This window comes from Mchenga conophoros, linkage group LG20 (genome assembly GCF_057382185.1).
Source record: "Mchenga conophoros isolate Kocher_MC1m ecotype Shallow Benthic linkage group LG20, M_conophoros_male_GT1.1, whole genome shotgun sequence".
NCBI lineage: Eukaryota > Metazoa > Chordata > Actinopteri > Cichliformes > Cichlidae > Mchenga > Mchenga conophoros.
In genome coordinates this window covers 556,305-579,336 of record NC_140545.1, presented here as the reverse complement: position 1 = coordinate 579,336, position 23,032 = coordinate 556,305, and the positions used below count along the sequence as shown (strand labels likewise).

The 23,032-nt window shown below is 42.4% G+C and overlaps 1 protein-coding gene across 2 annotated transcripts in view; it reads right to left on the bottom strand.

Moving 5' to 3' along the window:
* Window positions 1–23,032, bottom strand: part of LOC146549951 (ERC protein 2) — a 161,796-nt gene that overhangs the window by 133,078 nt on the left and 5,686 nt on the right. For both annotated transcript variants that reach the window (XM_085259342.1, XM_085259343.1), the window contains exons 4-5: window positions 13,257–13,412; window positions 9,803–9,970 (exon numbers count right to left, since the gene is read on the bottom strand). In XM_085259342.1, the coding sequence (XP_085115468.1) occupies window positions 9,803–9,970; window positions 13,257–13,412 (324 nt within the window). The remainder of the gene's footprint in view (window positions 1–9,802; window positions 9,971–13,256; window positions 13,413–23,032) is intronic.

Here is a 23,032-nt window from a genome sequence, read left to right as displayed (position 1 = left end):
ATAGGGTCACAGCACAAACTCTCATCGCACGCCGCTGCCTCAAACACTCTTTTGCCCTCCATCCATCATCATTACATCCTGCCAACAAAGACACAAAAAACACATACACAACACATTGCTGCAGGCGTTCCTCCTCATTAACACTTGCTGCTCCTCTGATTATTTTTCCTGATCATTTCCAGCACTGCATGCCAGTTCCTACATCCTGTTTCAAGGGAATCCATTTCCTGTCAAACACTAAGCAGTCACTCTGGCAAACATGTGGAAAATAAATGCTGGTCTGCAGTTCCTACAGTAGGTGCCTGAAATAAGCTTGATTTCTACTTGATCAACGAGTAAATATTAGCTGAGTGTCTCACACACAGTCACAGTCTTGAGTAAATACCAAACTTTGAACTAATAATGAAACCTGAATGCAAGTTAATTCAATGACAACTAAGTATGTTGTCATGGAGATGAAAAAATTGTTGTCAATAGCCTTTTAGCCAAAAATGATATTGTAAAATCAACAGAATTATATCAAGTCTGTCAAACTCACTATGCCACAGTCAGGGGCAGCTGAAACATAACCACAGTTATTGCAACCATGTACAACAGACGTGCATTTCATCGCCTTTGAAGTCGTCTTATCAGTGACTTTGGTGTCTCAAGATAACCATAAAAAAATCACTAACACAGAGACAAACTGCTACCAGTCTGCTACCAGTCTGCAATTAACTGGAGTCAAGTTGGCAATTATGTTTGTGATGCTAAAGCAATTAACTGTGACTAGCAGAAACCTGTTGCCACCTACATACACAGAAATGTACATGAAACAGAAATTCATGTTTAGTACTTATATTCAGAGTCCAGGCAAAAGCTCCCAAATCTGAAATAGAAATCCATTAATTTTTTTGAAAATAGTACCAGTGTTCCTGCATGACGGGGTTTTAACAGCAAATTTATATATATAACCTCAAATAGACACGTCAGGGTTGGTACTTTGTCTTTGTTTGTAAGTTAGGCAGCAGTTATTTACAAAGCTTAGCCAGTCGTTCTGAGAGTGATGGCAGTCATTTAGAGAACTGCTGTCTGGCGACAGGCTGCCTCGTACCAGGTAACCTGCACTATGGAGCGTACAGTGACCACTATTCTATTTCATCTTTCATCTGTATACTATACCAGTTAAAAAATATATAATTTCCTTAAATCTCTTAAAGAGTTTTGAGCAAAGTATAAACCCTAAAGTAAAAGTTGAATTTTGATCATTTAAATGTGCTGGAGGGGGATTAAAAAATGAAACAGACACACCTCCCCTATAAACAGGAGTAAGTAGAGGAGTGGAATATGTCATATTTCATCTAGTTTAATTGTTCTGTTCGGAGACTTTTGTGTTAACAAAGAGCCGACTTACTGTAAGCAAGAGTGAAAACTGCTTTCGGAGTGTATTATTGTGGCGTGGAGTGTTTGTGTAAGTATGTCTTTGTCTGTGTGTGTATTTGGGTATATGTGTGTATGAAACTGGAAGTTAAGTGGTCTTAGCAAAGCAGGGTGACCCTGAGGAAAGAGGAGGTCAGAACAAAAAGAAAGGGGCTTATTGTCTCTGGCTGTCTCTATCACCACCTCACGGCCTTCTGGTTAACCACCTGCTGACTGACTGTAGACCAAGCAAAGCCCACATTACTGTTTCTGTTTATGGGTGTGGATTTTTCTGTTAGGTTTCAAAATAGAAAACAAAAATATGCAGAAAGATTACAAACATTTCCCAAGGACCTTAATACGGAAAAAATGTCACACAAACGAAACCATTCGTGATGAAGCACGTGTCACGTATACTTGGACAGCAATGCTAATGCGTGTGCAGTCGTGCTGCGTGCACACATGTGTCCGTCCACTCATTAGGTCACATTTATCTCATTCGCTGTGTAAACCATTAAATATCTCATCCCCATTCTGACCGCTGTAACTCCACTTTATGGCTTTTCCACAAGGCCTCTGAAGAACTTGCGGGGGCTTTATTTTGGACCGTGCCATGTTTGTTCTGGGGGGCCCGATGCTGCTACTCACACTGAAACCCAAACCACACCGATCTACGAAGACGGGAGCACGCTATTGGGTCTGAGAATGGTGACCATGGTCAGTCGAGTTCAGATGAGATCATACAAAAACTGTCAAGACCTGCTGATTAGTGGTCAGCAAATGGGAATGGAAGTGTTTCCTGTTTACTTAGTCCAATAAGCTCACTGTAAGTTTTAGGGAGCTCATCAAGTTCTTACCTTTGTTTAAACTGTTTTTTCACCCTTTCTCATTCCTAATCTGTTGGTAATGTGGAAATAAGGTGAAATAAGGAGTCGGCAACAAAATGTGATAGAATAGAGACGAAAGCACGAGGGAAAAGAAACTATGAACAGAGGAAGCAAAAGTGAATGAGGCAGAAAGAAAGACAGTAAGCGAGAACACAGCAGGGGGATAGCCCAGGGTGGAGTTTAACCCGGGCCCGACCACATCTTTTCTCCGCCTCACTACCTATATGAACCATCAATCAGCTAGGAGAACAAGGAAAGATCAACACAAATAGTCCAGCAGGGACCACAGCACACCGCTCCATTGAATCACTCACTGACAAAAGCCCATATCCTTAAACATCCATCAAACGGCGCAATTCTCTCACTTTTCACTTCCTCTTGTCGCTCAGTCACGTCTTGATTCATTCCCACTTACACTTCTTTTTAATTTTCCTCTTGTTTTCACTATTCATCACTGCCACTACCGTTGATGTTAGCAACTAATCTTTTAGTCATTTCTGTCTTTTACGACTCATTACATTCAACCTCAAAATGAAAACTTCTGACAGACACAGCAAACGCTGGTGATGAAAGAGAACGCAGGATATTTGAGGTCAGATCTGACGAAGCTGAAGTGAAATACCGCAGACGGTGTTCTCTCCAAATACAGATACGTTGCCACATCCCGAAGTATGCATTAAAGGCGTGCTGCTGCTAACACTTCTACTGGCAGTCGGTGAGGAACAAAATATCAAATGTTATATTGCTGTGCAAATTTATGTGCCCGATTAAGACTTAAACTCCAGCTTCATGTCTAGACTTCTCTTTATAGGGTAAGTTGCCCCCAACATGATGCTTACCCAGCGATAAATACAGTCCTGTACAAAAGTCTCATTCTTTATATGTTTCTAGGAAAATGGGAAATAGGTGGAGTGATTTACTGAAATGGGAACATAAACATGGAATAAAGAAGAGTTTGTGCAATTGAAGGTCAATATTTTGTATCACCACCTTCAGTCTTCAACAAAGCGTCTCTTAGGGAAACTTTCCTATAATGGTTTTATATGTAGCCTTAAAGAATAGTTATCCAGCTTTCTTGAAGGACATTCAAAGCTCTTCTTTGGATGTTGCTGCCTTTTGTTCTGTTCTGTGTCAATATGATCCCACACTGCTTCAATAATGTTGAGATCTGGGCTCTGGGGAAGCCATTGTGTGCTTTGCTATCCAGGTATTGCTTTTACTGCATTGGCAGTGTGTTTGGGATCAATGTCATTTTGAAAAATAAAGCCACTGCCAATCCGACGCTTTCCAGATGGCATTGCATGGTGGATCAAAATCTGATGGCACCTTTCTGCGTTCATAATTCGCTCAGTTTTTCAAGATCCCAACACCTCTGGCTGAAATACTAACTAGGAATGAGTCTCCACTATGTTTTACAGATGGCAGCAGACACTCAGTGTTATACTTCCCTTATGACCTCGGATAATTTGACAGTTTGGATTCATCATCCAGACCCGCTGACATTGATTTTCATCCAGTTCTTGTGTAACCTGGCGTCGCTCAACCTCTCCTCCCTGTAACACTTCCTTCAGACTGGCTCCTTGACAGCCACCTTTCCACTGAGAGCATTTCAGATGAGGCTTTGGCGAACAGTAGCTGGATCGACTGAAGGGCCCGGTGCATCTCCCAGGTCTTGTGTCAAGTTTTTCCTGGATTTCTTTTCATATAACTAAAGGACACGACTTTCAGATACTGTTCATCTGCTATAGATATCGTTTTTTAGCCCAGCCACTTCTTTTTGTTCTCCACTTGACTTAATTTGGGGTTATATAAATAAAATTGAATTGAATTAAACTTGTCCAGTTCCCTCAAATGTTTTAAGAACACATTGCACACCATGATGAGATATGCAAAGGTTTTGGCTAGCAGGTCTTTGAGAATTACCTTGTAGGTGAAAAAATATTATTTTTTATCTTTGGCATTTGTGTTAGAATCAACAAAAAAATGGGGATACACAATGTGTTTATGCATCTGTCATGTATAGACACAAAAACGGCTTTACCCCTTGAGTCAGGTGCCTTTATGTCCATAGAAAAACTCACCGCAGGGAAAGGGAAACACCACCTGGGTCTGGGTGCAGTTCCCCCCTCCAGGGGCAAGGGCACCTAGACCCGGTTTGTAGAGTACGCTTGGGGAGTGTGATCGTGTGTACAACGTCTCTTTATGTCTGTCTCCACGTTGGTTGAGTGTGGAGTAAGTGCATATGAGAGCATGAGGGGGGGAATGGATGTTTGTGTCTGTGTGTGCCTGTATGTCTGTGTCTATATGTCAGGTTGGGTGTCAGGCGCCACCTCTCTGGGGACATCTCAGGCCCTCCAAGGTTTGGAGGCCTATCTCCACCCACCACCACTTCCCCTGCCAGTGGCGGACTCCCTCAGACATCGGTGCGTTGGTGGTTCTTTGTGTCCGGGGATGGGCGTCCAGGTACACACCGGCTCACTCCTTGGCGGCCGCTTATCGGGGCCTGGAGCCTGGGGCTCGCTCGGGCCACTTCGGAGGTGGGGTGCCCCCGGCCTCTCGGCCTGGGGCTCGGTCACTCAGGCGCAGCTGGCTGCCGGCGGAGCTCACGGGCGCGTCACTGCAACTCCCCCTGGCTTCTGCTCCGCGGCTGCTGAGTGAACCCTCATCTGGGACTCTCCTCAGCTCTTTCTGGGACAGTGGCGCGGCTGCCCCTCTGTTGGTCTTCCTTGGTCTCTTGTGTTCTGGGGGCCTCTGGATGTCTGGAGTTTTGATCTCCTCCATACCTGCTTCACGCCCTGGAGGACGGGGCTGTGGCCCCCCCACACCCTCTAGCAGATCATTACATGAAGGAACCTTTTAAAAAAACAAGCGCGTCCATGCTCACAGGTGTACACACGGGTGATCACACCCACAAACTACACCCTTTTTGGCTCCTACCTCAAAGCACACTGTGTTCTGTTGATCTTATGTGCTGCACAATAATGTTTAACATTTAGTATTTACTGTCATATTCCCATATATCATTGTGATGTTGTTTATTCTATTACTCTTGTTCTCTTCTGCTTGCTTTCTTTTTTCTTTCTCAGCAGGTGATCCAGGTGATTGATATATGCATTTTTTTTTCTCTGCCCGTTCTGTTGGTTTTTGTCTTTTGCCCTTCTCCCCCGTCCCTCTTCTCAGCTGTTTCTCTTTCCCTCTTTCTTTCTCCCCTTCTTTCCCCCAGTCAAGTCTGTCCCGTATTCAGTAAGTGAAAATAAAATAAACAATAAAAGGTGAATCAAATGGACCATTACGGCAAGGCTGGGATGGTCAGTTTGGTAAAGTAAATCCGTTGGGCATCTTTCTTTGCCTTTAGACAACAATTCTGATGCAAAAGAGCCAAACGGGACAGGCAAGAAAAAAAAAAAAAAAAAAAAAAAGAAAAACTCAGAAAACCTGGAAAGCTATTGCTCAGGAAAACAGTCTGGTTCTCCTATGAGAGAATGAGGAGTAACTTATTACTATTGCAGAGTGCTGCATGTAAATCAAAGTACAATCATCATAAAAAATTTAAGCCTTATATCTGCAAAAGACATTAATACATGTGACAGTGATGTTAAGAATTCTAATTGATTATGTGTTTCTTAGTAAACTATCAGTTTAATCAAACACTGCTCACACAGAGAAGGCCAAGAAACCATTTGTGTTTAGATTTTATTAAGTACACATCAGTTAGTTGTGCTGCCAAACAGACAGGCACACTCAGTGCAGGGGATTTTGGGAGGGGAACCAGAAGGTCTGCAGTCTTTGCAGTGACAACCATCGAAGAGTCGAGTGTTGTGTTTTGGTTGGATTTAGGTTTGATGGGGGGAAAGAAATGACTTTTTTAAGCCAAATATTTTTGCAAACTAGCTTTCCCCATCAGGAATGAAATTTATTATGCACTTTATTTCTGTCAATTTTCTTATTTTGTCATGATTTGCTTTCATTTTTTGCTTTGCTTAACACAGCCGAGCTTAGAGTCAATAAAACCTGTATTTTAAGGATCATTATTTTGTTTTGGAATGTCGACTCCTATCAGAGAAAACTGACAACACAACTGAAGGGCAGGTCCATCCATCTAACAGATACGTGACAGTTAAATCAAACTAACAATCCCAGCCCGATCTGGCCTCTTTTAAACAAATGTTCATAACATTCAAAACAATCTTCTGACAGAGATCTAAACCTAGTCCAAGAAAGCCCATGGCAGCTGGGGCTTTGGCCTTGTGCTCTGTTGCTGGCTGGTTAAATATGCAGGAAGGTCTCTGATAGGTTACCTGATCTGGTAGAGTATCATTTCAGCCCCGCATTGTCCTGATCAAGGCAGGAAAGACACACATCTACTGTATTAAAGTTTCCACAGACACAGGCAGGCCCAGAATGCTCGCACAAAAGCGTACACACACTATTTTCCACATTTTCCAGTTATCTGGAGACAGATTCAATCACATCCATTACGACGTTGTCCTTAACTTTGATTGACAAATAAAATGCGCTTCCATTTTCTCATTCTGCTGCTCACAGGGCCGCCTCTGTTCAGGGGCCATTCCCATCTGCTTCTAGAGACAAATCTGTGAGGTGAAGCTTCTCCTCGTGTCTCAGAAACCAGTCTTTCTCTTGGGGGAATGTACAACTGTACCAATCAGTGTCATTCATGATGAGACCCACCTGGCACACATGCATGCACACACTCTTGTATATGAGCGTGTGATGTGCCAGAAGTCGTGTGTGAGACAAAAGAAAATAGGTGGCTGAAAGAAAGCTTGAAAGAAAACTGCTGAAGGAAAATGGAAGGAATGAGGTGAGTGGGGGGATCTTGTGGGAATGGCTGCCATCTCTGGCCAAATGATTGACAGGCAGCAGAGGAATGCACGGCCACGCCGGCCCACTAAAGAGCTCTAAATATCTTTACTCATCCTCTGGTTTGCCCACTTAGTCCAGGAAACCTAAGCCATTCCCAAGCAGGGGAAGATGCCACTTCAATAGCAGGAAAAATTACTTGAAACCGGAGATGAGAGTCAAGCAATCAGTCCTGACAGTGTAAGTGTTTCTGTGTGTGTCTGTGTGTGACTGTGTGTTTATGGCAGTCAGGATCTGATGCAGCCCAGAGGCCAGTACTATGAGGTCCCCTCTCATCCAGGACACTTCAGGGTCTCTTGCACTTCTTACCAGGGTATATCGCCATGGTAACTTGTGCCCTAATCTGCCCCAGAGCAGACAGATTAGACATCAGCAGGTATGAAAACACTGCATCATCAGTCCTGCACCTCTGTGCACAGACCGTGGATGGGACTAAAGTTTTTTTAATAGTGTCTAAGTCTTTGCATTTTCCCAGTAAGAAATCATTTTAATTTCATTCCCTGACTTTTTCCCTGTGCGCTGCAAACAACTTTACAACTACTTTGTTGTTCTAAAAGCCTTAATAAGTCATCCTAGGTCAGCCTGGGTCTGAATTCTGTTTTTGCATTCATTCACTAATTGCTCTCAGACCACTAAACACCACCTGCAGCCTAAAGAATAAAAAATAAAACTGTCTCGCCCACATATCATATTAATTTAATGAAATACTCAGTTGTATTCCAGCAGATTCTCCCGTGTCTTAATGTCAAAGCTATGAAGGCAATAAGTCTGTTAACTTACACAGTCTACATTTCTGTCGGATTTCTTTCCTGGCTTCAAATAGGCTGAACTTTATTAATATAGCAGGCTTTTTTCCAGTCGTACTGACCAAAGTGGCTAAAGTGCTCACGCATGCACTACTGTACAGTACTTTTCCTCTCACACACATACTCACACAGCTGTGTTGTTTTCAGGCTTTATTGTCAGTTTAACGCCTTCATATAGTTTTATCTTCCTGTGTAAAACCAGCTGCTCTGCTGCCATCACCACCCCTTTCAAATAAAAGGAACCCTGGTTAACTTAACGAGCTGATAACTAGATTTGTGTGACCACTTAGCCCGGCTGCTGATGTTGGTACAGTGATGCAATCTATGTCAGAAGCATTTGAGGTGATTACATCTTTCCCTGGCGTGCATCTTCAGTTCTGCGTGAGCATTGCATAAGCAGATGTAATTATTTCTACTTTACTATCAGCTTTTCCCACTGAAGTTAAAAATTACACTGACACCGGTCTGCGGCAGTAAAAAGGATCTGTCCAAAATGCAAACAAAGCCAAAGCATCCATGAACCACGGGCTGCAGAACCCCTGTTATTTTGGTGGATTTAGACTGCAGCTGGCATGGTTCTTGTCATACTTGTTGGTTTTGTGGTGCTCATTTGTGTTTTTATTTCCCCCTTCAGTGTTAGATGTACGTTTCTTGGTTACCTCCTGTTTTATGTTTATTTTTGACTTCCCCACCTTAACTGTTTCCACCTATGCCCTGGTCCCACGTCAGTCGCCTTTCCCAATCAGACCCATGTGTTCCTGAACCACGCATCCCCTGCTTCTTCAGTTTGTGTTTCATTTAGCGTTTGTCACTTTGTAAATGATCAGATTTTCAATAAAAATTCATATGTTGTTTTCATTTTGAATATATTTTGGCAGTATTGGGCACTTAATAGCGATTTGTGAGAAGCTAATATTGCTTGGTCAGGCCCTGTTCTCCTCACACCCATGACTTGTACACGCATACATTTTTTTAAACATGCATTTTCAGTAGAACAAAAAAAAAAGAGAAAAATGCACACTTACAAAAGCCACCCACTGAAAACCAATTTCTTTTCGTATGATGTATTCAACTAACTACAAGGGCCAAAATTCCTTGCACATGTATGGACAATTAGGCCTAATTTTGGCCCAAATTGCTTCCTGTAATGATGAGTGGACATAGTTAGCAGACCACTCTCAACTGCTGAACACAAAGAGATCTAAAGTATCACTTCCAAGTCTAGAGAGTTATGTAGAAAAATGCTAAATGCTCACCAATCCCCACCTCCCCCCCCCACACACACATACACCTATATCTCACTAAATACAACCCACCTCCATCTCTAACAGCAGTGATAAAATCATTAGAGCCACAGAGTTTAGAACTTCAAACATGACCAAGAAAAAGCTGCCAGCTTTCTTCAGCCCTCTAACTGACCCGCCCACACGCACAAACCCACTGGTGGACTAAAGGAACCACACGCATGGACATTTTTTCCACCCACCTCAGCGGCCGTTAGAGAAACAGAAGGAGAAAGAAACACAAAACAGAAAAAAGCAGGATTTTTTGCACACATACAGTTTCTCTCCTAACAAAGACCATGCAAAGTTACTATTGTATGCACCAATAGATGCACAGTGGTCAGAACGGTGTTTCTTCCAGTCTTTATTACTGCAGTGATCTACAGAGTGTCCGTCTCGTGATGTGTGTATCTTTGAAATTATTTTCCAAGAAGCTGGAAAGCGGTTTAGTGCAGTGTCAGTGTTTGCATGTTTGTGGCTTTACTGGTGTGTGTTTGTATGTCTTTGGATTTTGCTTTTCTCCATGTGTGAATGTGCACACACTGACCTCTGTCTGGAGTGTATTGGCGCGCTGCTCCTTGGCACTGAGCGACTCTTTTAGCACTTCGATGTGCTGCTTGCAGTCCGAGTTCTGATTGGTCAGTGTTTCTAGTTTGGTCTGCAGCGCCTGCATCTCAGACTCCTTCCTGTTCAGCTCCTGCTTCAGCTGCTCTATCTGACAATCACGCAAACACACACACAAACACACAAATAAGGGTCATCAGTGAGATATACTTGATATATACTTGTAGATAAGACATGCATTCAAAAATATGACTTTTCATTTAAACCAATGATACACCAATGATACAGATACACCAGTGTCAGACTAGTGCATATAAAAGAATCTGAATATCATGAAAAGTTTATTTTTTGTAGTTTAATTTAAACAGATCAGCTTTTCACAAAAGCCTTTTTTAGCTCACAGAAACTGAAAATCATAAATCCAGCATTTCAAAATTGTTAGAATTTGGAGTTTGATTGAATTCAAAGAGTATACATCTCATGTGTTTCTTAGCCTAGTTCAGTTCCCACAACCACAATCAAGGGGAAGGCTGGTGACTTGAGTGTTGTCCAGAGGCCTGATGACCTATGCTCTCCACAAAGAGGGTAAACCACCGAAGATCATTGCTGAAAGGCAGGCTAGGAAAGTTTTACGCTTAGCCTTAAAAGTACAGAGGGTAGTGATAGCGTAATAATGGAAATTTGACTGGAAGGTAAATGCATGGTAAGAAAAAGGACACAAACAAAGAGAAATCAGAAGATGTCAACTCAAGAACTTGGAGTGGGCTGAGGCTGCTGTCACACTTCTAATAGTGTCTTACCTGGATTGAGGTGAACTAGAACTGGACTGCTACTTTCAGATGAAAGTTAATTTTGTGTTTCATGTTATTATTGTGCTTCATCGGCCAGAAGCCAACCCCAAAATATACACGATGAAGGCTTCCATCACAGCAGCCTGGTCTTCAATAAAACCTTAGCAGTGCCACAAGCTTTTTGCCTCCATGCCAGACTGCTCTGACGCAGCAGTTTGTAGCAAATGAACCAACACTGCAGGAGATGGAATTTTGGAAGTGATTTCTTTAATTGTTGTCAGGAAATGCTTTGGGGATTTCTAATTTTCATGACTTAGAAACCAACAAATTGAGACAAAAACAATGACCTGATATCTTTCACTACACGTGTATTGACCACAGAATATATGAACATGTGCCTTTTTTAATTAAACCACAAAAAATAACTTTTTCATTATATTCAAGTTACCTGAGGTGCACTAGTGTCACTGCAAACTGAGTCTGACCTCCAGAACAAGCATATCGAATACACTATTTTAAAGGCAACAGCAGTCTTAAGCTGCTCTTTAAAATAGAAGTGAGTAATGCATACAAACTTACATCCTGTAAACTGTGTCACTGATTAATAAAAAAAGGAAATCTGAAACGTCTCTGATGCTGTGACTCAATTAGGAAAAGCAGAATGTTTTGTTATCCATTTATTGCAATATAAACACGTCAGTTGTGACATATTTTGTGGAGCGATGATGTCCTGGAATCATCATCAGCCCTATATTATCAATCCTCACTTGGAGGAGTCCCAGACCTACTGTGTGCACACACCCCAGCCAAGAGACAAACATTCACAGAGAGACGGAAACAGATTTGTTTTAAGGAAACCCATATAGAACATAACAGAAAACCACAAAGGAAATAAAATGCTCTAACACAGAGTGGTTTCTGTGCTCAGGCTTGCTATGTAGAGAATACTGTCATCTGTCTACTGCTGCCAAAAATGCACAAAGCTGAAGAGAGATTTCTCAAATTGCATGAGCAAGGTTCACTTCATAAAAGGGGGATTCTGACTGGCTCAGCGTCTGGCTGATAGACCTTCAGTCACAGAGACAGCATATGAGAAATCCAGCACTGAGATGAAACGCAGGGGAAAGGAGATCGAAATATGAGGCTATGCAATAAGAGAGATCACTGCGGTGACTGAACACTAAGAAAAACAAGTCAGGAAATGAGAAGTCAGTGCACTAATGATAAAAAGGCATTATAATTAAAATAAGGAGCAGATATTTCAAAGACTATTAAGCTATGAAGAAATAATGAGAGAGGAGAGAGACTAATGAGAGGGGTACTTCTGCTTGTTCTGTGATCCAAGGCTGTTGGGTGGGGAGGAAGGTGGGAGCTGGTCTGATGGAAGACACACATGGTGACAAGGCCTGCTCCTACAAAGACAAGAAAACAGCAAGCCACTAAAATGCAGCACAAGCTGTGTGCCCAGCCACTCTACTTCACACACTGCACTCCTCAACCACACAGCCTTGGCTTGCGAAAGGGTAAGCAAATTTACCTGCTCCAGCTCTCGCGTACCCTCTAACACGTGTTCGCATTCTCCAAAGCCATTTTTGCAGTGTTTGAGCAGATCAAAGTCCAGAGGAGAAACCAGAGAGGACAGCGATGCCGCCCTCTCTGGTTTCTCTTATCGCAGTCCCACCTCAACACCAGTCACCAACACCGCTGATAGACCCGGACCCTAAACACTACCAGCATGTAGAATGAATCGGTGCATATCCATGTGCGTGGCGACTTGCTGTGTTTCTCTGTGACTGTACGAAGAAAGACGAGCCACGGGAGAACGAGCCGGGGGCCATCGCTGTGATGTATATCACCCCGGGTCGGTATGGGTGAAGAGAGAGCTCTTTCCTCTGTTCCTCTGCCGTTGTAAGCTCACATTCATCTGTCAGGGCCCCATTCATAAAAACATCTCTTTTATGATTGCATCAGGAACTTCCCCGATGCAATGACAAATGAGCCCTACAATGAGCACCATTAATGAACCAAATGGAGCGCAACTCATGGGCCTCAACCGTCATGAGCACTTGTCTTGATACTCAGTGAAACCTGAAACTACATTTTTAACAGGGTTTGGATACATACAGCATGCGTGTGTGCACGTTCATATATGTGCATGTCATCTGTGCGGCTTTAGACACATTTGTGCGTTGATGAATAAACCAGTATACGGCCTGGGATAAAAGATTCTTAGTCAGGAAACCGACACAGCGCACTGTTAACTGATCGTTCCTGACAGGAGGGTTGTATAATGCTTAGTGATCACACTGAAGTCCAGGGCAAATAAGCAAGTACTGCTTTTCACTACTCACAACCTGGCTTTAAATATCAAATAAGAAATACATACACATGTAGGAGTTCTTGGCACCCATGCAACATGAGAGGCTTAGTGCGAATGCAGCTAAAACACACAATACAAAATACAGATTCATGCAGTTTGCCAGTTAAGATTTTTCCACATTCATCTTGTTTCCCCATAAACAAGCAATGGCAACATGCAACATGCAACAGTTTCTGGCCTTCTGGCTATTTATACTTGAGACAAACATGCACGTCCCGGATCACGCGGCGTGGAGTCATCTCAGGTGGCATGCAAAGATATTCTACCTTAGTCTTCATGAATTTAGAATGGCTCTTGTAGACCTCCACCTGCTTGAGCTCATCCTGCCTCTCATCAGAGTGCAGCAGGCCGCTGGTCTTTAGCATCTGGACTTCATCCTCTAAGTCTCTGATGTTCCTCTCCAGGGAAGAGATCTTGGTGTCCTGCACCAGCAACAGTAGGCAGGCAAACAGTCAGCAAAGACCTGGCCAAGAATATTAAGCTGTGGGGCTAAAAGATAGATTACCTAGCGCGTGCATTAGTAGACAGTTAGCGCTCTACAGATACATTAAAAATGTGATTGATAGAATATCACTTGGTTGACATATCTCTCTACCAGCATCTGTCTGTGTAAACATATTTCTAGTATGTTTGAGTCAACATATTAATCTAAATCACACAGAGATTTCATATAAACCAAGTCAGTGCATTTACACAAATCCTCCCATATATAAATGTAATGTACAGTCCTATGTCTGAGTAAAATGTCTGGAAAAGAAGGGGAAATATTTTGGCAGACATTGGTGTACAGCCAAGATATTATTCATCTGCAGAGCCTATGAGGGAATAAAAGGGTCTGTCATGGACAGGTCCTGAGGTTGTTTAGTTGCATAGTTTCAAACATACATTAAATGCAAAACCTTGGAAAAGAAGAGAAAGGTAATTTAATAAGTGGAAGCAGATTGCATGTTGCCATCAGCAGAAACCATAGGCAACATGTAAGCATCTGACCTCTATTACATCCTATGACATCAGCCTTGCCTAGCACATGGTGCTGCATAAAAGTGCACACAAAAGACCAAGGAGAAATGCATAAAGCATATGCATATACAAAACACACACGCACAGAAAGAGTCTATGCAAGGATGCAAACTTTCAACATGTACCCAGAAAAAGTCAAGGTAAGGCACTCAGACAGTGATGGGAGTCCTCCTGCCGCATCTAGTTCACACACATAAAACCATAGAGACAAACACGTCTATAAAAATGTCTGATTTTGATCTGTTTCTCCTGCACAACAGAGGGGGAGGAAGCAAAATGCATATTTTAGCATATAAAACATTCATTAGAACTACATAAAAGCTGGATCTTAAAACCACTGACATAAAGTTTTATGGGACATCCAAGTTGCATTTACTACCTGGATTTTGGACTACCTCACCGACCGACCACAGTATGTGAGGACTCAGGGCTGTGTGTCGGACAGGGTCGTCTGCAGTACGGGGGCCCCACAGGGAACGGTTCTGGCTCCGTTCCTCTTCACCATCTACACTGCAGACTTCTCCCACAATTCCACCCAGTGCTTCCTGCAGAAGTTCTCTGATGACTCTGCAATAGTCGGCCTCATCACTGATGGGGACGACAAGGAGTACAGAGGTCTGACCCAAGACTTTGTGGACTGGTGCCAGCTGAACTACCTCCAGATCAACGCCAGTAAAACCAAGGAGCTGGTGGTAGACTTCCGCAGTCACAAGCATTCTCCACTGCAACCACTGAACATCCAAGGTATGGACATTGAGGCTGTGGACAGCTACAGGTACCTTGGTGTTCATCTGAACAACAGACTGGACTGGACTCATAACTCAGACGCCCTCTACAGGAAAGGGCAGAGCAGGCTGTACCTGCTGCGGAGACTCAGGTCGTTTGGGGTGGAGGGCCCACTCCTGAAGACCTTCTATGACTCTGTGGTGGCTTCTGCTATCTTTTATGGTGTGGTCTGCTGGGGCGGCAGCATCTCTGCTGGGGACAGGAAGAGACTGAACAGGGTGATCCGAAGGGCCAGCTCTGTTCTAGGATGCCCTCTGGACCCAGTGGAGGTGGTGAGTGACAGGAGAACGGCGGCTAAGCTGTCATCCCTGATGGACAACATCTCCCACCCCATGCAGCAGACTGTGACAGCACTGAGCAGCTCCTTCAGTGGGAGACTGCGGCACCCACGGTGTGGGACGGAGAGATTTCGCAGGTCTTTCCTCCCCACTGCTGTCAGACTCCATAATAAAGACTTTAACTGAACAAACACACACATCCATACATATGCAATAACACTAAGTGCAATAATCCTTTCTGTCATCGTTGTATTTTTACTCAGTTGTATATAGCATTCGTATTCTATTTTTATCTTATTGTATATTTTTATTCTATTTTATTCTACTGTATATAGTATTTTATTTTATTCTATTCTGTACAGCTGTGTACTGTATTTATTCTTATTGTATTCTAATTTTTGCGTCATAACTTTTGCACTGTCCACTTCCTGCTGTGACAAAACAAATTTCCCACGTGTGGGACTAATAAAGGTTATCTTATCTTATCTTATCTTATTTCAACTGAATTCATGGTATTGAAAGCTAGAAACAGAAATACTGTATGAGTGTTGAGCTCACAGCAAGACCAAAGGGTGTCGACTCAGTACTGTACCTGCCAGATAACATCGGGATCAAAACAAAAAGGGGGGGTGGTCGCCTGTAATTACAAAGTGGACACATCCAACACTTAGACGAAGCAACACACACACTGAAACTAATTTGTGGACACTACATGTCACCGCTGATTACAGCAACAGCAACACAGGGTAGTTTAACAAAGCAATCACGCATTACTAACAACGCTAGAGATGACTTTCTTTTGTTCTTACTCTCCCCTACAATACGTCAAAGCCTCCTGGCAACTGTGTTTGTCTGCCCGTTTCTAATGAATTCAGTCAGATTTAATTTAGACCCTTTCTCGCCTTAAAAACACCGCGAGGCACCGTGAGCTAGCACATGTGCAGTCTGTTAATAGGCAGACAAATCACAGAGTATGTGTGAAAAATAACTGTGGTTTTGCTGTAAAGGATCCACTTTTAAAGCAAGTGTTTGCTGAATGAACAATAAATGTGTGTGCGTGGGTGTGCACATGGACACATGTGGAGGCAACTGCATTTTTTCACAGCACTGACAACTTCAAAGGGCTGCGATGAGAGTGAAAGCTTCCATATGTGACATTTGAAACAAATTGAATAAGTGCTCAACTCCGCATGTGCCAATAATGGACTTTACTTGGGCATGGCTGCCATGCAGATGCAAGGTAACTATAACATAAAGTTCTCCAGACTGTTTCTTCATGTTCATCTTTGCTGTATAGAGAGATCCGCTGCTGTTACGCGCATTCTAGGTGTACTTAAAATGATGTTTTGAACATACAAATGCAAGAGCAAATAACACTGCTGAAATAAAATGGTGACATTAGCTGGATTAAAAAATAACTGTTTCATATTTATGATAAACGGCCAAAAACTCAGACATATATGAATTTCAGATAAACCTATTGCGCCAGTACACACACTCCAGCACATTATTACTTAAAACAGCTCTTGCTGTGAGAGTAACTCTTAGTCCTACCTTCATATCAATGACAGTCTGCAGAGCCCTGGTTTTGGCCGGATCGGCCTGGAGCTGGTTTCGGCGATGAAGCTCCTGGGGAGGGACCCGGTAAAAATAAGCCTGACGGCTCATCATCTTTAACACTTTCTAAGAGCGTCAGAGCTACTTCAAAAGGCACACCGATCAGTGTCACCAGTTTTATCTCTCCTACATTGTCCTTATATCATCTTTTGTTATGTAACATTACATTATCCACTTCTCTGTCTCGAATTTTGCAAAACAAAACAAAGTTCATCTATGGTCAGCTGGTGCCCGATCTGAAGCTCTCCCTTTTTCCATCTCCAGCAGCAGGTGTCTATTTTCTCTGCCCTCTCTTCTTCTGTCTTCTTTTTCTGTCTCGGTTTGCTAGCAGGTACCTGACACACTTAGCTTTAGGTCATTTGAATCTGCCTCTATCCTGCTTTCAGCCTCAATCTTTCGATTTCTTATCTCTCACTTGTTCTCTGGTTCTCTCTCGCAGATGTCTCTGGCATGCTAAAGCTCTTGCTTAGCAACACTTTCTGCCAGCACATGCGCTAAGCTTTTTATATCAATAATTAATGGTAGCTCTGACCTACAGCTATGCCTACACAAAAAGCACACAAGCTAACAGACACACACATTCCTACACATTAAAGTTACTGTTAGAAAATGGCCCCACACTTCTCTACCATCACTGAAGCTTAGCTTTAAATTGCCTCGCCACTACCCGAGCATCCACGAGTTTAACATCTCATTTCTGTGCAGGTACATGTGTCTAACAAAGATGCCATACAAAGACGTGCCTGCCTAAATTCATTGAAACACTACTTCACAAGGACATTGCTGTGAGCAGTGTTGTTTTTAAGAAATGCAGTTTTGCACCCACAGAGTCAAACATGTTTACAACACGACCGCCCAGCACAACCAGTCTGATCTTCTCGCCACCAAGCGGCTTGACCAGAGCACGGAGAGGATCAGTTTTGGTAATGAGGGAGTGGCCCTTGCTTAAAGGGGCACCTCTGTGATACTGTGCTTTCAATCCCCCACAAACATTTGATTTTAAGGAACCGCAGAGCACCACTGTCGTCTTTATAGAGAACTCAATGTATAAGATGTTTGTGCGGGACTGGAAACCGCTACAGTAAACTAATGAATGACAAAGGTGATCTATAGAGTGAATCCACACATGTATTACTAATAATCTAACCACAAAAAGCACATGCTCAGTGAATTCACCATTCAAAAGTTACCTCTAATATTACACTAACAGGACAGAAAATGCTTAAAACATTATAAAGTGTTTTATTTTGTTATAACTTTGCATCACTGTTCATGCATAAATGTACACACCAAAGCCTAAAACTGAGAAGACTGAATGCACTGAAACAGCTCATCATGCCATGAAGCATAACAATCATAAATAAGCAACAGGTTGTCAGTTCTGCCAGTGAGTGGAAATCACAGCAGACAAGGACCTTATCCACTTGTCCGTGTCAGTTGTGGATAAGGAGGGATTACTGCTGTCAGAGCATGCCTCCCACAGACTAGCATTCCCACTGCCACCACAGTTCAAGTCCTTATTAAAGTGACTGATTTGTCACAATGCGCATGTCTGTCTTTTTGACTGCCTGTACACTTTCTTTGGTTCCTCTGAGAAAGTGTGTCTATGAACTTGTTATCAGCAACAGTTCTGCAAACTGTTGTGTCTCTCAGTGGGGAAACGAAGCCCTGCAAGAGAGAACGTCATCAAAGACCGTCCTCTCTGCTCCACATGTGTCCGAGGGACTGAGCATATGGAATGAATAGGATCAAACGTAACACTATAGCAATAAGTGCCGGCATCCTGAGTGAAGGATACGGTCAAAAGGTTCAATTCTAGCCTCAAGGCAATGGTGTCACGTACAGCGTGCACACACCGAAACATGCACTGATAGAGACACACACACATATATGTATGTTCACTAATCGCATTCCTATCCCCTCAACATCAGTGAGAAAAAAGTCAAAAACAAAAGGAAACAGTTGCTTGCCACAAATGTGTCTGCCTATCGGCTCGGTGGATTAAAAGTTTGAAAAGATAAATGGAAAAACTGCGGCGATCAAAGACTTTTGTTGGGAAATAGTTGGAGGTTGCAAGGTGAGGAGAAGCTTTGAGGGGTGTAATCTTGTCCTGATAAACTTTTCCACTCAGACATTCTGGGAAATTAGCAGAGCATGGCAAGTAGGTGGTGCCCATGTTTTGGTGAGGAAAAGGGAAAATTGGTATACGTGTATGCATGTGAGTTTTTTGCTGATGTTATTTGCAGTAGTCTTCGGATGGTAGCTGAGATGGGTTTCTATAGCAAAGGCTGAAAGTTTGGCTTCTCAAAAAACAAAACACACTGGGATGAACAAAAGAAATAGTGCATAGACAAACATATCCAGACAGAGAGGCAGGATAGACATCAATATTTTGCTGCTGAGCTTGGTGGCATGAGAAAGTAAGCAGAAAGGAAAAGCGGGAAAAAGATTAAAGAAAAAAGATTTGCTGACACGAATTTCCACTTCATTCCAACATGCTGGCATTGGAAAGCTAAAGAGATAAAGGCATGCCAAAAAAGCAGCAGAAGCTCTGAAGCCAGTCATGGTATATAAAAGCAGAACAACAGGGACTCCTTTTTCTCAGCAACAGAGCAGTGCGCAGCCTTAAACGATCACACCGAGCGAGATACAATAGGGGGCCGAACTTTAGAGCCCCGGCTGACCATACGGCATCTGTAGTAGGTTACGTATAAAGAATACATGCCATCTCCAAGTAAAAAACTCATTGTGAAAGTGTGAATGTGTGTGTGTTTGGACACATTTGGCAGCAGGTCAGGTCTGGGCAGGAACAGACCAGTGGTGAGGCTGTTATTATTGGGTCTGCAGGGACCTGACGGCTGGGGAGAGTCAATTAGGCCCAGATTTATGCCTCTCAGCGTGTGTGTGTCTCTGTGTGTGTGTATGTGGTCCCATCACACACAACTTTGGCTCAGTTTGTGATTGTAATCGCTGCAGTGGTCAAACTCTGATAGAACACTGCCACTCTGTGGACCTTGCTGGTACTGCAAAAGTTCAGGTGGCCCACTAACACTTTTTAAAAGTGACTAAAATGTGTGGATCCAAATCATTTTTAGTCCAGATCAGTCTATGAGTGCTATGAATGGGCTGAGAAACATGTGCCAGTGTTTCTATGCTGGATTTGTGCAATTAAGGTATTCGGATCAGTGACAAAGTTGAACAGGAAACACAAGTGAGAGAACACCCCTGTGCACACAACATACATGTGACAACATACATCAGCAGGTGAAGGAGTGATGGAGTGCGCTCTCCATCCGTACACACTGCAAATCCACACATAAGCACAAACAGCTGGTTCAAGTGATTTAACATATGGCCGTCGTCTGTCCTGGATGGTATGCGGAGAAACATCCGTCAGTCCTCTGATTTTCATCATACAAACACACTTTAATGGATGTCTTCAGCTTTCCTTCGATAAAGCACAGAGTTAAGAAGGCCACTTCATTCCAGCAAAAAATAAGTAAATGAAAATGAGAGGCAAACTGAAAAAAGGGGCGTTTATGATCTCAGTTTAAAGTAAACAAGCTGAGATTTAGATTTAGATGAGGAGTAATGGGTGCGGTAATGAAAGGAAGTCGGGCTAGTTTCCTGTGGAGCTAATCAAAAAGCTGACAGCAGTGGTCCCAGATAGAGGCAACAGCTGAGCTACCGTCACCGACTCGCCTTTGCAACGTAAAGCAAAAATTACAAGATGCCTTCACAGGAAGTAGGCTACTGCTTGGATAAAACAACCTCTGAGCATTTTAATTCATCACCACCCACAAAGTGACAAATGCATTAAACTACTTAACAAATGTTTAAGGCAGTGGTGATGAACGAGCTACACTGAAAAACATATTAGAAAAATGTTGAAACTGTGAGGAGCTTAAAGGGAGCAGCTGAAAGAAGAGAAACATGATGGCAGCAACATGGTTACAAAAAAGACCAAAGCTGGAGCAGGCAAAGCTATGACATGTTACACACAACAAATATGTGGTGGAAAATTCCACATTTAGTTAAATGGCAACAGGTCGGTAACATGTTTGGATCTACAAAGAACATCCAGAACCTAAAACTGCAAAGGAACTTGGTGTTACATCATTAAAAGACTACGATAATCTGATTATCTGATTAATGGTTTTTTAAGAGGCAAACCACAAAATGTTGCTGACTGGCAGTATGTAATAGAGATCTACACAGGCTCGGGAAGTAACTGGAGACTGAAAACTGTCCTCCAGTCTGCCAAAACAAAATTTTACATTTGTTTTGGAACTAAGAGAAACCACATCCTGGCAGTTCAAAAGGCAGCGCCATGATAGTGAAAAAAAGGAGGCACAAGTCTGTCTTAGCAATTTTACCCACCGGACGTGTAACATTCGTTGTTAAAAATATTATTTCAAACTCAGGTATCCTTAATGCAGCCATTCACACCAATTCACTATCAAAATGTGCAATATACAGTGATTTTAAAGGCCTTTAGTCTGACCAGTAAGAATATACAGAAGGGGGCCTATTTACTGAATTCTTTTTTTAGCATTATGTATGTTTTGCTGCATTTTAAATTATTTTATATTTGATAAAGACGTTTGCACACTTGACCAAATAATACGAGGAGAGAGAGATTTATCTATAAGTTTGACTGTATCCCCTGTGTCCGCAAACTAGGCTTGATGATACTGTACCAATCAATTAATTAATGTTTAAGTTCCTAACATGTTTAGATGGAGATCTTAATGAGTCAATAATAGTGACACTAAACAACAGGAAAAGGTTTCCACTTTTTCACCACCACCAAATTATTTTCTTGAAGGCAAAAAAGGGAAGAAACATTTCAAAGACATCATATACACACACACACACACACACACACAATATATATATATATATATATATATATATTGAGACCAGAAACTGGGAAACTTGGGGGGGAAACTGAGAGAACAATCACTTCTCTATTCAATCAGGGAGGTCAGGCTGTTTTCACTCATTAATCATACATTAATATTCAGACAAACACAGCATGTTTTTCTACTTTCTAAAATCTGAACTCCCTCTCTCCCTGACACATGTCCCCTCCTCCTCCTAGCATATGTTAAGCTGTCCAGTACTTAAAAATAGCACAGCACGCAGTGTGTGTGAGCAGGTACTCACCTCTTACACACACAGCATGGTTAGGTCCCACACATTACACACACACACACACACCCAAACATACACAGCAGTGGTTGCATTAGCATGGACTGAAACACCCACATTCCCCTTAAACAAAATCACCACAGTGACTAAATGGGCGGGTATCCCATCAGCCACCCAGAGAGGGAGTGTTCTCACTTGAAAACACTAAGCCGATTGGCTCCAGATGTGTACGCATGCTCATTCACAGACACACGAACACGCGCGCGCACACACACACACAATTTTGTTTTTGAGTTTGCACAGCAGACGCAGAGAGGCAGACAAACAAAGACAGAAAAACAAGAACAGAATGATACAAGCAATATCGGTAGCATGCACCGACATAAAACACACACACACACACACAGAGGTAGAGAAATTAAAGGCTAAGAAGATTTAGGAGTTAAAAATAGATAAGGCAGTAGTGAGGAGCACAGAGCAGCCTAGTATTGCCCCTAATGGCAGAGAATACCGATACACCTGTGCTACACCAGCACTGGCTGCAGGGCTGCTACATAATAAAACTCTAATTGTGAAAAGAAACAACGGGCAATAGAGACGTATGAGCACCTGAAGAAGTGTTTGTTTTTCCATTGGCTAAACTCAATTTTGATTTATCTAGTTAAGTATTTATTTGAAGGCATAACAAGTCATGGGCTGCAGAATTAAAGATGAATATCAAATGCTGCAAACAGCACAGAAACTGTTGTTTGTTCAGCTACCATATGAGTATACTCAGGAGGACACACGTACACACAGATTATAAAACTGCATGGCTCAACGCAGGCTTAGAGCTCGCCGTATGTTAATCTGGCCCATTGATAAGACCTGCTGAGCTGATTCCTGCTCCCACATTTTGCTTAATACATAGAAACTGACACAAATGTATACAGATTAGGCGTGCATGCACACCTAAGTCAAGTGTGTAATCTCATCAATTAACATTAGCAACACAAATAGTTTAGCATCAGCTTTAAAGTGAAAATGTTTTTAAAACCCTATAGAACAGACAGAACAGACAATGTTTTGGTGTTGAAAATGACATGCTGTGTTAATGTTTTATGATATGCATATGATCACACAGTGGCTTAACTTGCCAAGGATTTTCATTTGGTAATGAAGGATATTTGACTCAGTGACTGTTAAAT